This window comes from Sitophilus oryzae, unplaced genomic scaffold, assembly GCF_002938485.1.
Source record: "Sitophilus oryzae breed Bouriz unplaced genomic scaffold, Soryzae_2.0 scaffold_177_pilon_pilon, whole genome shotgun sequence".
NCBI lineage: Eukaryota > Metazoa > Arthropoda > Insecta > Coleoptera > Curculionidae > Sitophilus > Sitophilus oryzae.
The window spans coordinates 6621329-6643939 of NW_022146479.1; the positions used below are offsets into that span (position 1 = coordinate 6621329).

Consider the following 22611-nt stretch of genomic DNA (forward strand, 5'->3'; position numbering starts at 1 on the left):
TATTGTTCTATAATACTTTAGTCCACTTTTCCAAATTTCCATACCGTTTAAGAGAAAATTAAAAAAAACATGAAAATGTAATTTAATTTTTATTTAATTCCAAAAAATCAAAACGCGTTTCTCTGGTAATATAATTTCGTTTTCATTCTTTGATAGATGGTTATTAATAGAATTTTAATTAACATCCTATTTTTTGCTATTTTAAAATGCTCAAAAAGCGCAAACTTTAATTATTAGTTTAATGCTACGGAAAGGGTGATAATTATCGGAAAATGTGATACATACTTTAATAACAGCAAAAAATATGACGTTAATTAAAAATAATAATAACCATTCATCAAAGAGTGAAATCGAAATTATATCACTATAGAAACGCCTTTTGATTTTTAGGACTAACGTTATGGACTAAACGTTATGGAAATTTGAAAAATCATAAATTAACCATTTTAGAACGAGCAAAAATTTCAATGAAGAACGTGTGTTTCTCAAAATGTCAATAATAAAAAAGTTTTTCTCTCCTCTTGTTAAGACAATCCGGGGACCTCTGACTAGTTTTCATTAATTTATAATCTTTTTATAATATGTACCTACAAATTTGTACGGAACCCTCTTTTTTTTAATTGAATAGAGATTTTACATTTTTATAAATTAAATAATTAATTATTTATTTTCTTTTATTATTTTTCTTGTTTATTTCTTTAATTATTTTACGTCAATTTTCTTGTGTGTTTGATTTGAGTTAAAGAGGGAAAGAGAATGGGAATGAAACAGAACGTGGAATATTTCCAACTAAAAATAAAAGAAAATAAAAGTGTGAATCAATTGAACAACAACAGAAAATCTCCTTGTTATGAAATGTTCTGCGTTGGAAAAAAATATGCGATAAAGCGAAACATAACATCGACGCACTTCTTTAACAAATAACGGCTTTTTGTCATCTAAATTTGATGGAGTTGCGCACCACGATCCCTTTTTCCAGGCTGTCCCTTAATTTATCAGTAGGTACACCTCACTAGTGTCGTATAGGTGCCAGTGTGCCAGCAATGACAATTTTCTAAAACTTGGCGAATGGTCTTTGGTAAGTTTTCGATGTAAAATCATAAAACAGTCCCTTTTTTTCGACCCTTTCCGGTAAATTCGGCTTAGAAAACGCGGGGGTGAATCATACGAAAGCTCGAGCGGAGCTTTTAAGGTTAGTCGGTAGAGAATAGGGCAAAAGCTTTAATAAAATAGCTTTACGCGAGCTTATTACTTCCTATACATCGCCGTTTTAGTTGAACGATACGAAATGATCGATGGACACGAAGTGGCGGGTTTTTAAGTATACCGCGAAGAAAACTGCACAAAATTTGCCTTGCACTGAGCAGAATCCGGATTTAAATGGACATTATTTATGCATGAACTGATGCACGTGTTCTACCTGTCTTTTTTCCATGCACCCGACGGATCTCTCCTTCACACTCTTCTATTCTTGTTTACGTTTTTTCCTTCAACTATACTTTTTAACTTCTCAATTAACGTTATTTCCATGAAGTTTTTTCTTAATTTAAATATCGAATAAACAATAACAAATTGAATTTAATAAAGAAATAAAAATGAAAATTATTTAGGGGGTTGGCACATGATATAAGTCGGGGTGGAATAAGACGAGGAAATATTTTTATCGTCCGGAAGAAGATGTGAAAATTCTGAACATTTCCCGTAATATCCCGGTTATATGTGGGGGGTCGGGGGGGATTGGCGAGCGAGAGACAAGGACGGGGCACTGAGGTATGGCAGGCCCAAATCTAATTAATCGCTAAGGCAACGGAGAAGGAAAAGAATTAGTATTTTTGGCTAGGCGTGTCTCGTGGCCCGCCTGTCACTTGTGTCTTAAAATGAAAGTTGCGCGACTGGCCATTTTTCTGACCAGTGGTCTTGCTAGTGTAGGAGGATTATTGATCCGTTTGGGCCATGCTGGAAACACACGCATTCACACACATATACGTACTACTTACTAAACTAAAGGCCTACTATACGGCTAGAGCCGCCGGTCAACTTCCCCTTTGTGAGAGGTGGCCAGTAGAGCAGTAAACGATATACATGAGCGCCAAACAGGGCTAATCTACCGCTCTTTTACTTTTACTACTTTCTTTTTGTCTCGATACTCACATTTTTAAATTTAGAAATTTCAAGCACAATCTACAATAATTAGAATCTTAAATGTTTTTGAATTAAAAGAAAATGATTTCTCTTTACAATATCTTATTCTGAATACTGCAGCTTTGAGGTGCAAAATCATTCATAGTTAATACTTGTCATAGAATTATTTAAATACACGTATTGGAATTTTTTTAACTCTTCAATCAAATACTTGTGAAACTGTGAAACAGAAAAGTTGAAAACTTCCCATAAATGGTTAGAAAAATGGTCATTGGTCGACTAATTTTCATACATTCGATTTTTGTCATGTCACCGATTTTGTTAAAACTGCTCTTATTTACTAATTAAAAGGTTAGAATAAGAAAATATAGGCCACATTGTGGTCTTACGAATACAGTATTAGTCGTAGGGGAAATTTTAACCAACATCAAAAATAATTTAGAAACAAGGGTCATCAAATTTTCTCACAAAATTAAGGTATCTAAGCCTTTAGGGGGTATATATTTGAATCTACATAAAATTTCATACAAATTTTGACATTTTTTTAATTATGGCTTTTGAAAATGTGTAAAAATAGCCAAAAATTAGGCATTTTTTCGACTGTTTCCATACATGTCATGAAAATTGGCAATACTTCTGTTATTTACTAAATGAAATGTTGTAGATAAGACAATACAGTCCATTGTAGTTTTACGAAAACTTAAGGGACGTTTGGCATTAATAAAAATAGTTCAAAAACAAGGGTCAAAAAAATTAAAAGATTTTAAAGCCAGAGCAAAAAATTTATATGTTTATTATAATTATGTATAGAAGTGATTTATTTAACGAAATTTTAATCTATCTTTAACTGATATTTATTTATAAAATATTAATACAATTATTTTTATTAAATAAATAATTTTTATTATTTCCGCAAATTAAATTATTGTCAAATTGTGTTTTATGTTAAAGCGTGTTTATGCACATTATGGTATTTAAAGAGTGTGAATTTTCCTCTATTGTTAATAAGTATTAACAATAGAGAAAACCTCCATTATTTAAACCAGACATTTTTGTCTAAGTATATTTACATTACGCGTTTTATACGATTCCGTTGTGGATGTAAGTAATTACTTTATTTTTCAGTTTGTTTATTATGTCCTGTTTATAATAAAGTCACCTAACAAGACCTCATTTACGAATTACAAAAATATTATTAATAAAAACATGAAATACAGTTGCCTATATATCAGATTTTAGACGATACCTAATACCTACCTTCTTATTATTGTAAACGAAAACAATATATCATTTTCAAAATATATCTTCTTAGTTTTCATGAGTTTTCGGACCAATAAATGTTGAAATTGCTGTTACGGTTTCAGAAAATGTTGAAATTGAACAAGCCTTTTTAACATAAAGTTTGGAAATTAACTTTATTACAGTTAATTATTTTAAGTATGAAATACTATACTGAATATTAAGTATCAGTAGATGATGTTAATTTTAAAAATATCTTATATATCCTAGTTTCCCAACTATTCAAATATTTCATATATTCAAATACGTAGAAGCGAATTCTTATTCATACATTCCAATTTCATAGAAACAATTAATTAACTGAAGTATTTTAAAATTATTACTTGGTGTATCCTTAAAATATTTAAGTCATGTGTTCAGACAATAAATCCAATCTATTACAAGCTTATTTTAACGGAAGTTTATTTAACATTATAAAATATGTATAAACTTTGAGAAATTAAAAAATAAAATTCTCATTGCTGATATATCTATAAAAGTCTGATATTAATATTACTTTTTGTTACTAATAATATCTAAACATTTTTGAAATTTTTGTCTATGATAAACCCTTCCATCTTTTGTAATTTTAAATTCATGTCGCACAATGTCATCCAATCTAAATTTAGATAGTTCTCTCATTCTTTTAACAATTACACAAAAATAAACTAAAGTCGAACAATCTACGCAACCGATCTACGCAGTAAGCGACGCCAATTCATTCCAGACAGCCGCATAGTCTGCGTAAATGCAAGCATTGTAAATAGCAATTATAAATAGTAACAACAAAAATAAACAGTAACAAATTTCATACGGTAAATAGTCGAACAATCTGCGCAACCGATCTACGCAGTAAGCGGTGTCAATTCATGCCTGACAGCCGCATAGTCTGCGTAAATGCAAGCACTGAAGATTTATTATATAGAAAATAAAAGAGTACCACATTTTATTGGTATTAAAAGTGAAATTGGAGTTGAAATATTAAAAGAACTAATAATTATATAATAACAAAATAAATGTTTTCTTTATTGGAGTAGACATTCTTGAATGAGTATTTGTCATTACTTGTGATATAACGATTACATTTAATAAACTTTTAATTTTTTCTATTTGGGAATTTTTAACGATGTACTTAAACAGCCGTTAAACGGTAGCCTACTAAAATGCCGTTAATAGATATTGTGACGTCGTTCATGTCGGCGGAAAGTAATGCCTAGCCTTAAGCATTTTGCAAGAGCACCTGTGGGTCAGTGGCTGAGGCTATCGCTTCGTAAGCGAATGGTCCGTGGTTCAAATCTCACGCCGACCAAGACTTTTTATATTTTCTTCGCTTATATCGTGATCTTATTGCATTGGTTTCACTCTTTTTGGTTGGATTGGTTTAGTTATTTGGCGGGTTGGTTAGCCTGGTTATTTGGAGGGTGTTAATACATTGGTTAGTTGGTTATTTGGTGGGGTTGGTTGATTTTTATTAATTTATATTTGTTTTTTATATTTTTTATCAGTGTCGAGGTTAGTTGCGTTGGTTAAGTTGGTTATTTGGTAGGGTGGATAGCGTTGGTTAGTCCTTATAAAATTCCTATATTTCATAAAGCCGTCAAGTGCGTCACATCAATGACGTCATACCTATTAACGGCATTTTAGTAAGCTACCGTTTAACGGCAGTTTAAGTACAGCCAATTTTTAAATTTAGAAGGTTAGACTTTCAAACATCTAGAGAAAAATAAAAAAAAATGTGAATAATATAATTTTTTTAATAAACCCATTATGAAGAGGAGTTCGAGAGAGAGAAAAGACCAACAAGAATTTTTTAATATGTCGCCTTATTTAATAAAAAACTGAAGCAGAATTTTTTAGCATGGGATATTTTATAAAGATGAATAACTTCACGTTATATTCAATTCCTAAGAGTGCCCCGAATTTATTCTTATATTCCTTTTTTCTTCTTAATTCCAAATTTTTTCTTTTTTTGGTTTCATGGCTTCTTTAAAATCCTTTTAATCTCATATTAGTGTAATTAGTGCAGAAAGTAATGTAAACGATAATATAATTGACGTATTATGTACCACTTACAGTTCAAGTACAAATATTTGTTTAAAAAGTACTTAAAATATTTAATCTTATTCTAAAACGTGTTAAATTGATAACGCATAACAAATGTAGTTACTAACATACTTTTACTTTTGAAACAAAATTCACCTCTGCCAAAATTCACTTCTGCCCACTTAAAATTATAATCCAGATTATAGCAGAAGGCGTACTGATTCTATCAAACTTTTATCTAAAGTTGATCGCATATTAAAATTAGCTCATAGATTCATCGAATGCCAATCTGTTGATATTTTACTATCAAATTTTTGCGTACAAATGAATAAGCGATTTTTTGACATTTTTTTAAATATAAATACGTCTAGTTTTCGTGTAATATAGCTTTCGTGATTATTACAAGTTATTTCCTTGTGTTTTTTTATAGGTTGGTTAGACCATATCTGACCAAGCGTATTTATATTTCTACAAAGGAATTAGCAAATCAAAAGCTAGCTTATATTTAGATTTTGTATAATTTTAAGCTCTTTAAAAAGGTAGTTTATCAGACCTAAATCTCGAACTGTTTTTTAGACCGCTTTGATATATTTCTGAATATTGTTAAGTAGGTATTTATCTATTAGGTTAATGGCTACTTTATGGACGTTATCGATTTGATATATGTACTTATTTAATAATAATAATATTTATTTATATTTTTTAAATCAGGCAAAAAACAGCAATATAAAAATATTTGTGAGAGCTTTTACGTCAACGATACTAAACGAGATAAAAATATATTTGAGGGTAGTGACCAAGCAAAAGCATAGCATGAAAAAATATTGAGATGCTTGTCATTATTAAACATACACTTTGATAATATATTTCTTTTGAAGTATGTTAGTATTTTATCTCACTGTATCATATGCTCGACTTGGAAGTCTTGACCCTTCAAGATACAAAAAACTAAAAGAGCAAATACACACCCATCTTTCTTGTCATCGTTGATTTCATCATCAGTGTCTCATTGACTCTAGCTTTATAAAGATAGTTTTTTTTATATATCTAAAGGCATATGTATTAAAAGAACAGAAGAATCACTCGAAATAAGTTGAAGTAAGCATCTATTTAATGGCCACCTCAAGTAAGAACAAGACTTATGAAGACCATACGAATGTGACCACCTCAGGTTTGCCACGCCCGTACTTACAAGATGTAAGCATTTAAAGAAACTCAGATTATAAAAAGGCATGAGCAGAACAACTCGTACTTGAAAAGACTAAGCGAGATGAGTCTTAGGTAAGGCTGCAAGTTTGTATTGAGACAAATAGCCATACAAGTCTGTAAAAAATTAACTAAAAAACTTCTGTTATAGATATTTTGTTTAAAATTGACATTGCATATGACTTGGCGTCCTTATTAGAACGCAGATATCAATCTGGTATTTTTTTCAATATTCTCACAGATGATGATTTAAAGATCTGATAATCTAAAGTTGTGCAAATTATTGTTATACCGGGTGCGTCTCAAAAGTGGCTCACCCCTATTTTTTATTTTTTCAGATAAAAAAACGAGATTTGGTATATAAGTATATGACATTAAATCGGATTGATTGACGTATTCAATTGTTTTCGGTAACTTCCTGTTTCACCGGAAATGACTACAACTTTTGATTTTTAAATGGCATTCTCGGTATTTTAATACTTTATTCGATAGAAAATGACACTCTTAATAGAATGACATATCGTATGTCAACTTTTGACATTTTCGAATAGGGCTTATTTGAAATTGCAACATGCGATTCATAACGAAAATTTGACTCGAAATACCAAGTGTGTGGTACCAAATTATTCATAAAAAATGCTTTTTCCAAATAGGCCAATGAGTCACCCTCGTTCCATTTGAAAAAATTGAAATATGTTAAAAATACGATTTGGGCATCTTTTAACCGGCCAGGACAAGACACTAAAAATATTAGACGATCAAATCTATTTTTCCAACGCTCCTTGATTAAAAATGAGTGTTTTAACACTGCCATGGCAATCTAGGTTGAAATTTAAAATACAATTTTGTTTTAAGCGGAACTGTCAAAAGTTGACATATGATAATGTCCGGTGAAACAGTAAGTGTCCGAAAAGAATCGAATAAGTCAATCAATCCTAATTTATGTCGTATACTAGCATACCAAATCTCGTTTTTTATCTGAAAAAATAAAAAAAGTTATGGGGTGAGCCACTTTTGAAACGCACCCGGTATAGTGAGATTACATTTTTCAATAGATTTTTCTCAATAAAAAATATTAATTGTGCAGTATCAGTAATACATACGTATGTGTCTATATTACTAAAAAATAATTATTATACGTGGCTTATAAATAACAGCGAAAAGTAATTTTTCAGGACATTTTAATAGCTTCAACGTCAAGCTGAAAATAAACAGGACATATATCAAAACGTATTCAGCTGTGGCGTCAGCCATGTTTTTCATTAATTATATTTGGTGATATCAGTTTGGCTCTATCTAATGATCAATATTTCCCCCGCTTCTTAGAACATGTCGCGTTTTTATTTAAAATTTGTGCGTGCCATACGGCTACCTTTCCCTTTGTTAAAGGTAAATACAGGTGGTTTTATAGGATACAATCTGTTTCTTATCTCTTTTATTAAATATTACTAAAAATAAAATCGATTTAATGTAGGGTTTATCCAGTAGCGCCACCTCTACAAAGGAAATATTATATTACTCCATGTATTTTTGCTGTACCATTTTCTTTCTTCCAATGTAAAATTTAAGTAAAAATGTTTTTTCGACTTTAAAATTTTTTTGACTTTTTTTCATGAAGATTTTCTATTTTCAACACGCCACCGATTTTGCTATAACTGCTGTTATTTACTTTTTTTTTTAAATTTTAACCATCAAGAAAAATAGCTCAAAAAAGAGTCCAAAAAATTGATTTTATTACCAAACTAAGGTATCTTTGTAAGCCTTCTGTGTCCGGTATCTGCGTATGTCTTCTGAATCTACATACAATTTTCTACAAATGCTAAACATTTTCAAAACTTTACGTCCATCTTTACTATTCTTCTGAGAGCTCTTAACTCATGTCAAAATGGCCAATTTTTTCGATTTTTTTCCATATATATATAGTCATGAACATTTGTAATTTTTTGTCATGTCACCGATTTTGTTCAATCTGCTGTTATTTACTAATTAAAAGGGGTAGAATAAGAAAACATATCCCAATGTAGTCTTACGAGAACAGTAATGAATGTACTGGACGTTTTAACCATCATCAAAAATAGCTCAAAAACAATGGTCATTAATTCTCTTACAAAACCGATGCTGAAGATTTTATAACTATATATTTTTTACTTTTATGTTTACTATTTTCTAATTTCTAAGGCCTTTTAAATTGTCAAAAAATAGCAAAAAATTGGCAATTTTTCTTTTTTTTCTCATTTATTTTTTATATGTCACTGTAAATGTCCGAAATGCGGTAAAACCTAGGATAAGCGCGATAAACCTAGGATTTACCAAAAGCAAGTGGTAAAAGCTCGAAAACTTCTTTATTTTGCTTCCATTTCGGACTTTTACCGGACCCAAACAGTAAATCTTAGGATTTACCACACCGCATTATTAAAAGTACGAATTATTTTTCTTATAGCAACAATATCGACAAATTTTTGATGTCGATATACAAATACATCTCTGTTTTTGTTTACTTAGGCATTGAAATTTTAACGATTATCGTTTCACGATATCGATTTTTGTAACGTATCAGTCTTATATTTGTTACTGTAAATATCCGAAATGCGGTAAAACCTACGATAAGCGCGCTAAACCTAGGATAAGCGCGCTAAACCTAGGATTTACCAAAAGCATTAACTAATTAGGTTAGCCTGGTTATTTGGAGGGTGTTAATGCATTGGTTAGGTGGTTATTTGGAGGGTGTTAATGCATTGGTTAGCCTGGTTATTTGGAGAGTGTTAATGCATTGGTTAGCCTGGTTATTTGGGGGGTGTTAATGCATTGGTTAGGTGGTTATTTGGTGGGTTTGGTTGGTTTTTACTACCACTTGCTTATTCGTACTTTTACCAGTGCGGTGCGGTGTGGTAAATCCTAAGATTTACTGTTTGGGTCCGGTAAAAGTCCGAAATGGAAGCAAAATAAATAGTTTTCGTGCTTTTACCATATAATTTTGGTAAATCCTAGGTTTAGCTCGCTTATCCTATCCTTATTTACCGCATTTCGAACATTTACAGTAACATACATATATACATATAAAATATTTCTGAAAAAAACTGTATATTCTTGTATAAATGTTTGTTGGTGTGGTTCATTTTTTACTGAAAAATATCCATAAAGTCAGTGGGCCTTTTACACATTAATAAGAAATACACGAATGTTCAGAAAAGGTATATATGTGTTTTTGAAGTTTTGTAGCTTGAAAAAATTTAATAAAAATTTAATCAAAAATTGTAACAACGGAACTTTAATAATTAATTAAAAAAATTTTTTATATGCCTTTTCGAGGTCTGTGTTCCAATAAAGTTCTAAAAATAATGTTTTCTTTGATGTGTAGTTTTTATTAATAAAAAAATACACTCTTAGTAAATAACGTACTAATTACGTTCATAAATATCGTTCTGAAGAAAAAATTAAACATTACTTTATTTACTTACTGTCTTAGTTGGCAAATTTAAATTAATATTGCTAGTATTAAGCAGAAACATACAAAAAGTAATTAAGATTTGAAAACTGATGTTGAAATTTAATAAATAATTAAAAAAGTGTGTTATTAATTTTAAGTTTTTGTTTAATATTAAAATGATTTTTTTAAGAGTTCAATATTTATTAAAGAACTTTAATAAATCGTTTAAAAAATTCTCTCATAACTTTTGATGATATTTTTGATACCTAAAAATGTTAATTATAAATTTATCTAATATATTGAGAATGCGTTAGTAAAATTCCATCAAAATCTCGTCTAAAGTTGTTGAAATTTTCTTAAATATGTTTTCAAAAACCACTTAATTTATATATTTATTAAGTGGGATATATTGTTAACTCTAATAATAGAATAAAATCCTATTAAAATTGATTCCAATATAAATGTACGTATTCAAATTCAAAATTACTGCGTGGGAATAAAATTTTGATCCCCCCCCCCCCGAATATCGTTAGAAATTAATATATATATAATATGGACAATCTATAGAGAAAAAAAAGATTATTAAAATCAGTGAATCTTAAAAATGTCCAAAACTGAAAAAATATTAGTTTTTATTTAAAAGTTTTGTGAAACATATTATACAGGATGAGTGCAAATATTTTTAGGACTGGTAGATCTCGATAAAAGAAAAAAAACCATCTTTACCGTGTTTCAAATAAGCCCAAAATAACTGAGATATTTTACTTTGAAAATTAAAAAAAAAATGATTTTTCGCTTATATTGTGAAAACCGCTGCATCTTTTCTGGGTTTTCTTTCTTGTAAATTTATTCTACTACCTATGTTGCCATATTATGAAGATATTATGTTTTTTAACTAGAAATTTTAAAAAATGATTTAAAAAATTTCAAATTTACAAAAAAATTTTTCGCGAAAAATAAACTCTGATTTCTGTGGTCGAAATATACCACCCCTAAAAATATTAGCACTTATTTAAGTCTCACCCGGTATAGTCAAGAAATGAAAAAAATTAGATCTTGAAAAAAATTCTGTTTACTAAAATCAAAAAAGGCGCTAGCCATACATTACGAACTTCTACAGATGCCTGAGCAATCATTTTATTAAGGTGGTTTTAATTTATATAGAAACTTGATAAAAATAATCTTAATTTTTGTTCAGATACCTACAGCTTTGAAACGCTTTAAAAATTCACACTGTATAAAAGCTAAATATTATTCTACGCAAAACGAAATGATATTATTGCTAAAACTTTTCGATTAACTTTTATCTTGTTTATATAGGTTTTTCATGTTCGAAATTTATTTAAATATTAAACTACACTGTGCGGGCATACGTATAGATAAAATTAATAAATCGATAGAATAAAAATTGATAAAAGATAAGGTTTATTGTACGAGTTTAAACCAATGAAATGAAAGCTTTCATCGGAACGAAGGCATATTAAATAAATATGATGAATTTCCACCTATAAATAATAAAAAAGTTATTTTTCCATAAAGATAAAGCTTAGATAAAGCGTTGTTGCTATTAAATGAAAAATTATTCAATCCAGTTTCTTTTTTATAACGGGAAAATATAAAAAAAGTTTTATTACAGATATATTTTCCCTTTTAATATTATTGCTGTTAGTTATTTCCAGATACAGGTTGCGTTTCGTATTCTTGAAAAACGCTTTTCAGTCATAACTATAAAAATTATTACTGAGGAAGCCTAGCTTGCCTAAAGCCATTTGCCTCCATTATCTAATTATACGATTAAAAATTAATAGAAATTGTGAGTGGTGAATACGAAAAAATCGATCGCTTCACGCAAACGAAACTTTCATTTAAAAAGAAAACAATTTTTCAATACTTATTTATTTCATCCCGACTTCTTGATAGGGATGTAGGGCTTTTGTTGGTTCTCGCCCTTGCAGCATAGTCTTTTTTTCATTCTTCATTAGAAATAAGGAGTTTGATTGCGGCAGGGGTTTCAGGCGCGGCGGTGGGGGTAGTTGAAAATAGGAGGGAGTAGGGGTAGTTTTTGGGAATCGGGTTTTCGTCGCTTTAACTGATACTGCCAGTGGTGACCATCGCGAGGCGCACTTCTTGTGCTCGTGCCTTTAATATAATGTGCGAATTGTGGCTCTGCTTGTGATTATATTTGACAGGTTAGTCATGTATTTCTTTCTAATATGTACTACACATTTTTATACTGTCACTTTTATACTATCATATAGTCATAATTAAAATACTATATTAACCTTTAACTAGTTTATATGGCTTTTGAACAAAATTATTTTTGAAAATATCTTGTAATTTGTTTTTAAGTATTACGGTTATGCATAAAATTCTTTTTCTGAAAAATATATTTCATTCTTGTGTTCACAAACTTAACATCTTTTTTTTAATACTACAAAAATATTTAATAACAAATAAAATACATAAACAAAGTAAAATTATATAAAGAAACTGAAATACAATAAATTATATTTTGTTAAAATTGCATATTTTGAGCTACATATTCGGTATAAATGTTTACTCTACACGAAAAAAAAATAGTTTTAACAACTACAGCAAACATAATCAGTATTTTTTTCTCTCGCGGGGCCATATCCTATGATTTCCTTTTACAAAGATTTCCATCGGCATATCTTACATTATTTGACCTTAGATTCAAAATATCGCTTATATTTGTTATTTTGCGGGGTATACGCGGTTTTCGCGCTCTTGTGCTAAGGTGTGGGATGACAGATTTGAAAATAAATTTGTATCGGTTTCTCTCTTTCTGGATTGTTTTTAAATGGGCATTATATGAAATATTGGCATTATACTTTTTTTATTGATAATTATTTCCACAGTCTTAACTTTATCACTTACCTTATATTATTTATGGCTCCTATTTACCAATTACTTATGGTTTCAGTCAAAATATAAACAAGGAATAACATTTTTGAGAATGTATAAGTCCTAACAAATATTTAAACTATACTATTTAGACAGTCATTTATTAAATTATATGATTCTATTTATCTTTCATTTTTTCTATATAAATATTAAAAAGTATTTATACATCTGATTGAAAAATTCTAGAAAAAATTAGTAATAATATATTAAATAATAACTTCAGAAATAATTAAAAAAATATCTTTAAATTTAATTTTAGATAATTTACTTAAGAGGAAAATTTTCCAAATATCTGCAAAGAAATATTTTATATAGAGCTGGAGCTTATACAAAAAAATTAAGTTTTATTATTCTCGTTATATATGTTTTTCAAATAAGTTAATAATTTTAGAAAATTTAATTTCTTATTTATAAAAAATATCTTTTTCCGTGCTAGGGAAAAATAAATCAGATAATAATAAAACGGCCCAATAGTTAGGAAATAATGTTGAAATTTTTTAATAATTAATTAATAGTTTAGTAATCTACAGTAAAATAAAGTAAATTATTTCCTTAAGGTTAATCATTTTTAATACCAAGAAATATCTATACAAATCTGTAAATCATACCTACTGTATTATTGTCTGGGTTATGTCGCATTGATATGATTTATGTTACAGTCTGTATTGTCCTTTGATAAGTAATTTATTTATTGAAAGATAAAGAAAAGTTGAATATCAAAATTAATTTTCTTTTAAAAAATATATAGATGCATGTGGTTTCTAATAACTAACATTTTGAGAAAAATGCATTCTTCATAGAAAGTTTTTGCATATTCTAAAATTTCTGATCACCTTTATACTTTTTCAACCGTTCTAGAGAAAAATAAAAAAATATGAAGTCCTAAAATTCAAAACGCGTGTATATGACAATATTATTTAGTTTTCATTCCTTGAGAGATGATTATTATTAATTTATGATTAACGTTATTGTTTTTGCTATTTTAAAATGTTAAAGAGCACAAAATATATTTAGTTCAGTGCTACTGAACAGATGATAATAGCGATAATAGTTATTGTCGAGTTGTTGAAGAATTTAACGAAAAATAGCATAATTTTCTAAGTTTTTGGTGACTGGATGAACTAGGGAGAAAGAACCAAATAAATTTCTGTTTTGTTTTGTTTTCTTTATTATTAATTAAATTATTATTTATATTTGATTAATTATAATACTTGTTTGATTACTCATAATCACATTATATTACAAACGTGTCTTATATGGAGTTTAATTTCTTAGTAATTAGTCGATGCAACAACCACCAAGAAGATTACTCAGTAATAATGGAAACGAATTAATTTTACCACAAGACGCATTTTTTGGCCTTATAAAATTCTTTTTCGTGTTTTTTTTTCTTTCTGAAATATTAGATAAATTCGAAAAAGTATAAAAGGATGTAACAATTTTAGACAAGCAAATTTTTTGATTAAAATCCAATTTTTTTCCATAAACGTATTTTGATGGAAGTATTTGTATATAGAGAAATATACAGGGTGGTCCGAACTGTATTCCGGAAACTTCGGCAGCATATTCTGCAGATAAAAATAAGTAAAAATGTTCGTATAGATGTATGTCCAAAAATGCTTAGTTTCGGAGATACAGGGTGTACAAGTTTCATTTTTATTTCGATTTTTCCCAAATAATGTCTGCAGTAACGTCAATATTTGGATTAAAATTGGTGTCTGGGAGTTTTTTGACATGAGAAATTTTATTTTGATGTCAATGTAACTCCTACTAGTAGAGGGCGCCACCTACATATTTTTTAACTTTTTTGAAGAGTAATAACTTTTCGTCCGTACCTGTATAAAACTGCTGAGTAAAAAATATACATCTACGATGCCTTTTACGTAAAAATGTCTCTTGGTAAAAATCGCTACGAGTAATGGTTTTCGAGATATTTGGAATCGAAATTATCAATGCCTGTCATCACTGACATGAATAATTAAACATGATGTTGACTAAATAGTTATTAGACTGAGATCATAAATTTGAAATGTTTCTGTACCAAAAGTTCAACAAAAACTGTTTTATCATTTTTTTTTGCAGAAAAAAATATGATTGATTTAAAAAAATAAAAATTTCCCAAATTTATTATTTCAGTGATATAACTATCTACTCAACGTGTTTATTTTTCGTTAATAATGGCATGTATTGACTATTTCCATTCTAAATATCTTGAGAACGGTTGCTCGTAGCGATTTTTACAAAGAGATATTTTTTACGTAAAAAATCACGAAGAGATGTATATTTTTTCCCTCGGTAGTTTTATACAGGTACGGACAAAAAGTTATTACGCTTCAAAACAGTTAAAACACATGTAGGTGGCGCCCTCTACCAGTAGGAGTCATATTGACATCAAAATCAAATTTCTCATGTCAAAAAACTCCCAGACACCAATTTTCAACTAAATATTGACGTTACTTCAGAAATTATTTGGAAAAAATCGAAATAAAAATGATATTTCTACACTCTGTATCTCCGAAACTAAGCATTTTAGAACATACATTTATACGAACTTTTTACCTATTTTTATCTGCAGAATATGCTGCAGAAGTTTCCGGAATACAATTCGGACCACCCTGTATATTAATCTTTATTAAAGACAGAATAATTTTTATAAATATGTAAAATATTGTTCAGAGAAAAAGGTATCAAATAGAAGATAAGTTAAATATTAGTAGATGAAATAGGAAACCTTATGTAGTATATACATACATATATCTGACGTCAATGCAAAAGCATAAACTGAACAAGCCCGTAATTAAAAAGTATTGATTTCTTGAAAAACTAATAAAGGGCAGTTTTAATTACAAATGCGGGTGTTAATAAAAGTTTCTATTATTGTCGCCCCCCTGCAAATGCACTCTCCCAGTCGATATTTGCTATTTCTCCTGGAAACTGGCTAAATAGCGAAATCGAATAAGGGAGATGACCAGGGGCGTCCAGCGCTGACCCTCGAAAAGCCATTCCTTAGATCTACCGTTCGATTTGTTAAGGTTTTAAACCTTTGGCCATCAAAAATCGTGATTTTTTTCCTTGTCAATACAATAAAGACAAATTTTGGGTGAAATAAATTTATTTTTTGGAAAAATTCTGTATTTGTTTGGTGATTTACTACCCCTTTGACGGGCGACCCTGCGTGGATATTCCTGAATTGAGGGAAACGCCGCATGAATCATACTTCCTTGCCATAGTCCACTCTCACAAATATTTAATGATTTCGCCATTAGCAAGACTTTTCTTCCTGTAGTGTTGTCTGCGAATACAGACCGAACGTTGAAATATATGTAGGTTCATAAAAATATATCGATCTTTCAATTTATATTTTACATCTTTCTTTTATTCTTTTTTTGTCCCTTCTTACATTTCATGTTGTTTACTTGCTTTACAATCATTAAATATAAAAGTACATTACTTTCTTTTTCTTTTTATATCTACTCTTATTCCGCGAATATCTCATTTAATATTGATGCCAAATGTTCTTAAGATTTTAAATTTTTATTCATTTATGTAAAAGCGATTTTTTTAATATACGCAATAATCCTGTTTTTGAATTTTTCGTATTCATATATTAATAAATTTACTTAGCCAAATTAAAACATTATCTTCACTTTTAGGGCTTTAAAAAAAAATAAAATTTATGAAACAAATATGAAAAAGAAGGAAAAAAAACAGATATTTCTTATAGTATTCGAGATTGAAGGAGAGACAAGTAATAAAATATGAATTAAGGTTTTAAGCAAAATCAGGATATTTAATGATCATTCTTTAAAAATTGATAAGCAAAAGCTTCCAGGTCGTAGGGTGTTATTTTTATACTGTATGAATTAAACTGGGGAATATTTGTGATATCGATGATGTTAAGTTAATAAAGTATACAGGGTGTGATCATGTACAAGAGTGCTAGGTTTGTTATTTAGAGGGCCTCAAACGTTAAAAAATAAACACGTTTTTTAGGATCTTTTTAGAACCGGATATTCCGATTTGAATGAGATTTGGGGATCCTATGTTTTGTTAAGCGCTTTAACATTTGACTTTCACAAAAAAAACTAAGAAAAAGTATGCGAAGGGTAAAGCCTACCCCCACCCCTACATAAATTTTAGTAGAAATATTTTTCAATTGAGAAAAAAAGGAAGACATTAAAGAGAAATGAAATATACCAATTTATTAGAAACAATTAAAATTTGACAGCATTAATGTCAAATTATAGGCAAGTCAGCTTCTTATTTTTTCAGTACGTTCAAAATTAAATTTAAAATCCTTTCCATCTTTTCCTGTCGACCTTAAATAAAAAATCTCAAGTTCAAATTGACCAATAAAAAGACAGACAGAATTTAACCCAATTTAAGAATTCGATTTTGACCAGCCCTCCGTCAATTTTAAAAAGCGTTTTCATCCTGTTATTTTTTTGAGGGGCATATTTTTTGTCGGCAGCTTTTTTATTTTATTTAAGCCTCGACCGAAAAATAAACTTTCTTATTAGATATCGATTTGATTTAGATAATACGATCATATAAAATTGTCCTATCAACAACGTTGTTAAACTCCGGGATTTCATTTTGTACATTTTTATAGTTTCGTTTCACCAGCCCATGGGCGATATGAGATTTGCTGGTGATTTTTTTAATAACACAATTCCTGTTGGACGTAAATATTATTTGGCACGTCCAACTTATATGTTTTTTAGTTTTCTATTGATGCTTTTTTACAGAGGCTTTTTAAAGAACAGATATGATTTCATAAAAACGACGTCACAGTAGACGCGTGGAAATAATATTTGTGTTCAAGCTTGCTGAAGATCTTAACAGTGAATGTCATCTGAATATCAGTTATTTGAAGCTCATTTTAAATCTAAAAAACTACAGTATATTTTCCAAGCATAGAATACATATAAAACACATTAAGTTCAAACTGAACTGTTATTTCTGCGTCTTCTATGATGTAGTTTTTATTATGTCATACAGTATTTATGCATTTCCTGAGCAATATTTTGTTTTTGATATTTTCTTGTTAGTAAAATATCAAATCCCTTCTTAGAATCATAAAATATCTAAAGCCGTGATCTGATTTCTTGAAAACTCTATTTATCGAAACGTATAATTCTTTGCTCATTTATGACTACAGAGAGATTACTGGTTCCAGCAAAGAATTATTAAGCATACCATTATTAAATAACCGGTGCAGCCTCAAAGAAAGTTGAAAAATATATGCAATATTATAATATATGTTCTTGGAAATTTTTTTTTTATAAATTTAACCATCGTTTTTATCAAAATATATTAAGCATCTATAGCAGGTGAAACTTCAGTATTAATTTAGTTTTAATTACCTGCTAGACCTACTCCCTAATCTCTAACATTGATAGCGTTCAGAGTGTAAAATAAACTCTTTTCTGTGTATTTTGATAAGTTAGTATTTTGATGTAACACTCTATGTTGAAATCGCAAGTGTATTAATGATTTATATATTGTTTCTGGCTCAGGATTAATTCATTTTGTGAATCCTTATTTTGACATAGAGAAATAAAGTGAGATGAGAGCTTTGTATAAGGGGTAAGACTGATATTGTTTAATTTCAGGGACCTACACGATTATTGCATGTCGCCTACAAGCATAAACGATGACATCCGTCACAATACCTTCAAGCACTGGTCCACTACATGGAGGTTACTCTTCAGCAAGGGAAGAACTAGCAGGCGGCGAATCGGATTTCGAATCAGCCCGAAGCTCTAAGCGCTGCTTGAGCTTGCCATCGACGTCAGAGTCCTGTAAGAAGCGGAGAAAACAGTCCACGCCCATAAGAATCTACAATTCCGAATCTCCCGAGTCTACATCCGCCGACGATGCAGAGTTAAAGTGTCCCTTGTGCCAACTGAAGTTTGATTCGACAGAACAAATGCAGAACCATGTGGCTTGCGAACATCATCCGGCCGAGTTCAAACAAGAGCCTGAAGAAGAAAACCGAACGGCGTCTTTTGAGGATGCTCCTCTTTGTTTGACAATGCCGCGACCAGACATGTGGACGGGGGAACTACCGAACAAGGAGTGGATGAATCCGATACCATATAGTAATACGAATTCTGTTTTCATGGCGATGTCGCAGTTCACCCAACCTGACAACATCCAAATCAAACCTATTCGAATTTTTAACCCGGACGCTTATTGCGATTTGTGCAACAAGGAGTTTTGTAACAAGTACTTTCTGAAAACCCACAAGGCCAATAAGCACGGTATTTACACTGACGTGACAAGCGAACAGCAACTGCCAAACACCGTCAATATTCCCACTTTCGCTGCTAGCAACATGAACATCAAGTTACCTACCTCCGTGCCAAGTGTAGAAATTGCCATTAAAAGCGAACAGAAAACTCCAACAAATATTTTGAATCCATACAGTGTGGTTTTCCCTTGTTCGTTTCCAAATAAATTTCCAAAACCAGTGGCTTCTGAAAATGAGCCAAGCGAAATCCAGAATTTTTCCATTCCAACTTCCAATGGACCTTCTTCGTCCAGCGAAAGTGACAAGCTTATTCCGGAAGAACAAGTGACGGAAACATGTTCTAGTCCTATCAACACACAAACCGAATCTACCTCAACAAAAAATGAATCTGACGCTAACATTAATATTTACGACTCTATAAAGATCTCTCCTAGTCAATCTAGTCGGGAATTAGATCTCTCCAATCGCCTTAGAAGAATAGGCGTAATGAATCCTAAAGCTTTCTGTGAAATATGTAACAAAGAATATTGTAATAAGTACTTTTTACGCACCCACAAGATGAAGCGTCATGGAATCTACATCCCGGATGACAGGGATCCAAAGATGGAAGGCAACTCTTGGCCTCCCAGTATCCAAACCAGTCCTTTGAACCTTATCATGACCGAACAGACCCTAGTTCATGACCGCAAGACCACATCTCCCAATGATATCAGTTGTGACTTATGCGGCATTAAATTTCAAAATTCTAGTTTATCTCAGCTCCATAACTTTACGGTGCACGGGAAAATGGCAACAAAGGAATCTGATAGTAACCTAAATGTGACTTTCGGTGAGGATGCAAAAAAACAGTCGATACAAGAGAAACCAGTAAATGCCGAAGCTATCAGCGAAGATTTACAAAAATTGCAAACGATGATTCTTCAATTGAACGACTTGGATGTAACTAAAGTTTCAACCACTTGCAATACCTGTAGCAAAGAGTTTGAAAATCGATTTTATTTGCATGCTCATATGGTTACCGAGCATGGAATGCTCATGGATGACAACACGGATTTCGAAAAAAACGGAGATTCAGAAAATAGTAATAATAACACATTGTGCGATTTATGCGGCAAAGACTTACAAAACGCCGAAGAGATGAAAAAGCATATATTAGAAATGCATTCTAACGTATCCAACATAACTGTATCTGAAGCCGGCAAAGAAGAATACAGTGGCGACTTGACATCACCCGATAAATCCACAAACAGAATATTTTTACCTGGTGCAAGTGTTTCAGAGCGTAGATTGTCCGTTAACGTCACTCCAACAAGCAGCTATTGCGAAATATGTAACAAGGAATTGTGCAACAAATACTTTATGAAAACACACATGCAAAGAATGCACGGCATCGAAATAGAAAATGGTGCGCAAATTGGGGGAGTTGTTTGTGATATTTGCAATAAGGAACTCTGCAGCAAGTATTTTCTTAGAGTTCATAAGCACAACACACACGGTATAGTTGAGTACGGTGCGAGTCTTCTACAGCCGAAAAAATCCGAAAGCGAGACAACTTCGCAGCCTTCCATCCCCACTCCCGAACCAGATCCAGGTTTGAAATCCAACGATCTTGCCGACTTAAGTCACAGGTACTTTACGCACTTCACCGAAGTGTGTCCTCTGTGCAGTCGCCGATTTAGAAGCACTAAGTGGCTTAAAGCACATTTGGTTGGCGATCATGGTCAAGCGGGTCTTGAAAAGTGGTCTGAGGTAGAGCAGCAACTTCTGGGTCAAAATCCCAAACTCTCTAAATCAATCAAGACGGAAAGAGCTAGTCCAAGTCTGAAAATTCCGAACGGTGGTCATGATACGGTACCGAAAAAGGTTGGAATTCAAAACGTATTGTCTAGTATCTTTGGATCGGATGAAATTAACGCCAAAACCTACCAGTGTTCCTATTGTCCATTTACATCACCGCTGTTACCTTTGCTCTTTATCCACGAAAGATCCCACGCAATCAATGAAAATGCCCCAATTAAATGTCCTGTCTGTCCTCAGTCTTTTTTAGAACGCGAACTTTTTCAGCGACATGTCTACACCCAGCATCCATTTTTACCATTTCCACCACTCTTTAACGGCCACTCCGATACGAATAAAGAAGCATCGTTTCAAGATGGCGTCGAAGACGAAGAAAACCTGAAACAAGAAGATGCAGAAGTTAATTTTCAACCGGTCAAAGCTACGAAACCCGCACCCAGGATCAACGTGGCTGAACTTCCGATGGAGGTGAGCCAATCTCTCAAAGATCTGGCCAAGAAAGCTCAGCTGCCAGCCACGTATGCCTTGCCACAGCAAAATTCGGATGCAAGTCAAGATGACAACTTCTCGGGAGCACCTGGGTATGTAATGCAAGCTTTTTTGTTAGAAGATTCTGCTTCTGAGCGCAGAGTTGTACCATCTGTCGTTTTTTTGCCGGTGCTTCAAAAACAACCAGCTCCTCTAACGGTTACTTTTACTCTTACCCCGGCCTAACCCCCATATTTAGTCTAATCAAATAAGATGATCTATCTAATAGGAATTTAATAGCATGTAGGAATTTTCAGTGGTAGAAAACCCGGATAAATATTTTAATGTTGTGAAATTATTTTCAATTTTGTTCTGGTACATTGAATAAATTCACTAAGGAAGGAGCACATCTACAAAATTGGTAGAACCGCGGCAGGGTTTCAAGATGACTGGGGGGGGCTAAAGTCCGGTTATCAGTGGTGTTCGATTTGTTTAACGTATTTATTATTTGTTACGTTTTTATGAAGTAATAAATGCGAGAATCTCTTAATTGTGGTTTACTACTCGCTATGTAATTACGTGCTAATGAAAAGTTATTTCATTATTTTTCAAGACCCGACAAAATATCTTCAGATTTCTATACTTTGCATACAACCAGTTATAAATAAGAAACAATAGGAAATAAACACAGCAAAGCTCAAGAAACTCGCAAAAACTCAAATTTAACGTCATTTAAAAATAGTATGTATTTGACATTTTCCTTAGTTTTTTATATTCAATGTTCTTAACGTTTGTTACCAGTATTGCCTTTTAACGGAAGCCAAATGTTAATCATCATCAATTTTATACAAAATATATTTTTAATAAGATATATAGTACAAAGTAAAAAAAAAGAAAAGTAGTGACGTATTTCACGTTATGTTCAATCTTCAATAAGATCTTATTTGATTAGACTGATATCCGACGTAAATTTGAGTAGATACGTTCTATTGAAAAGATTCCACGACACCTGTGATTTTATTATTTTAATTTTTACGTATAATTATTGTATAATCATAAATTATATTAT

The 22611-nt window shown here is 31.0% G+C and overlaps 1 protein-coding gene across 2 annotated transcripts; it reads left to right on the forward strand.

Annotated features, from left to right (window-relative positions):
- The first annotated feature begins 975 nt into the window (after window positions 1-975).
- Window positions 976-21969, forward strand: LOC115882500. Of its 2 annotated transcripts, none has more exons than XM_030900582.1 (2): window positions 976-1078; window positions 18637-21969. In XM_030900582.1, exon 2 carries the CDS (start codon window positions 18678-18680, stop codon window positions 21786-21788), a length of 3111 nt encoding a protein of 1036 aa, XP_030756442.1. In that variant the 5' UTR covers window positions 976-1078; window positions 18637-18677; the 3' UTR covers window positions 21789-21969. The 2 variants fall into 2 exon arrangements, with proteins under 2 accessions (XP_030756442.1, XP_030756443.1); XM_030900583.1 differs by lacking the exon at window positions 976-1078 and adding an exon at window positions 12259-12285.
- Window positions 21970-22611: the final 642 nt, after the last annotated feature.

Excerpts from the sequence above, each read along its gene's own strand:
- LOC115882500 (XM_030900582.1), top strand. The coding sequence starts at position 18,678 with ATGACATCCGTCACAATACCTTCAAGCACTGGTCCACTACATGGAGGT.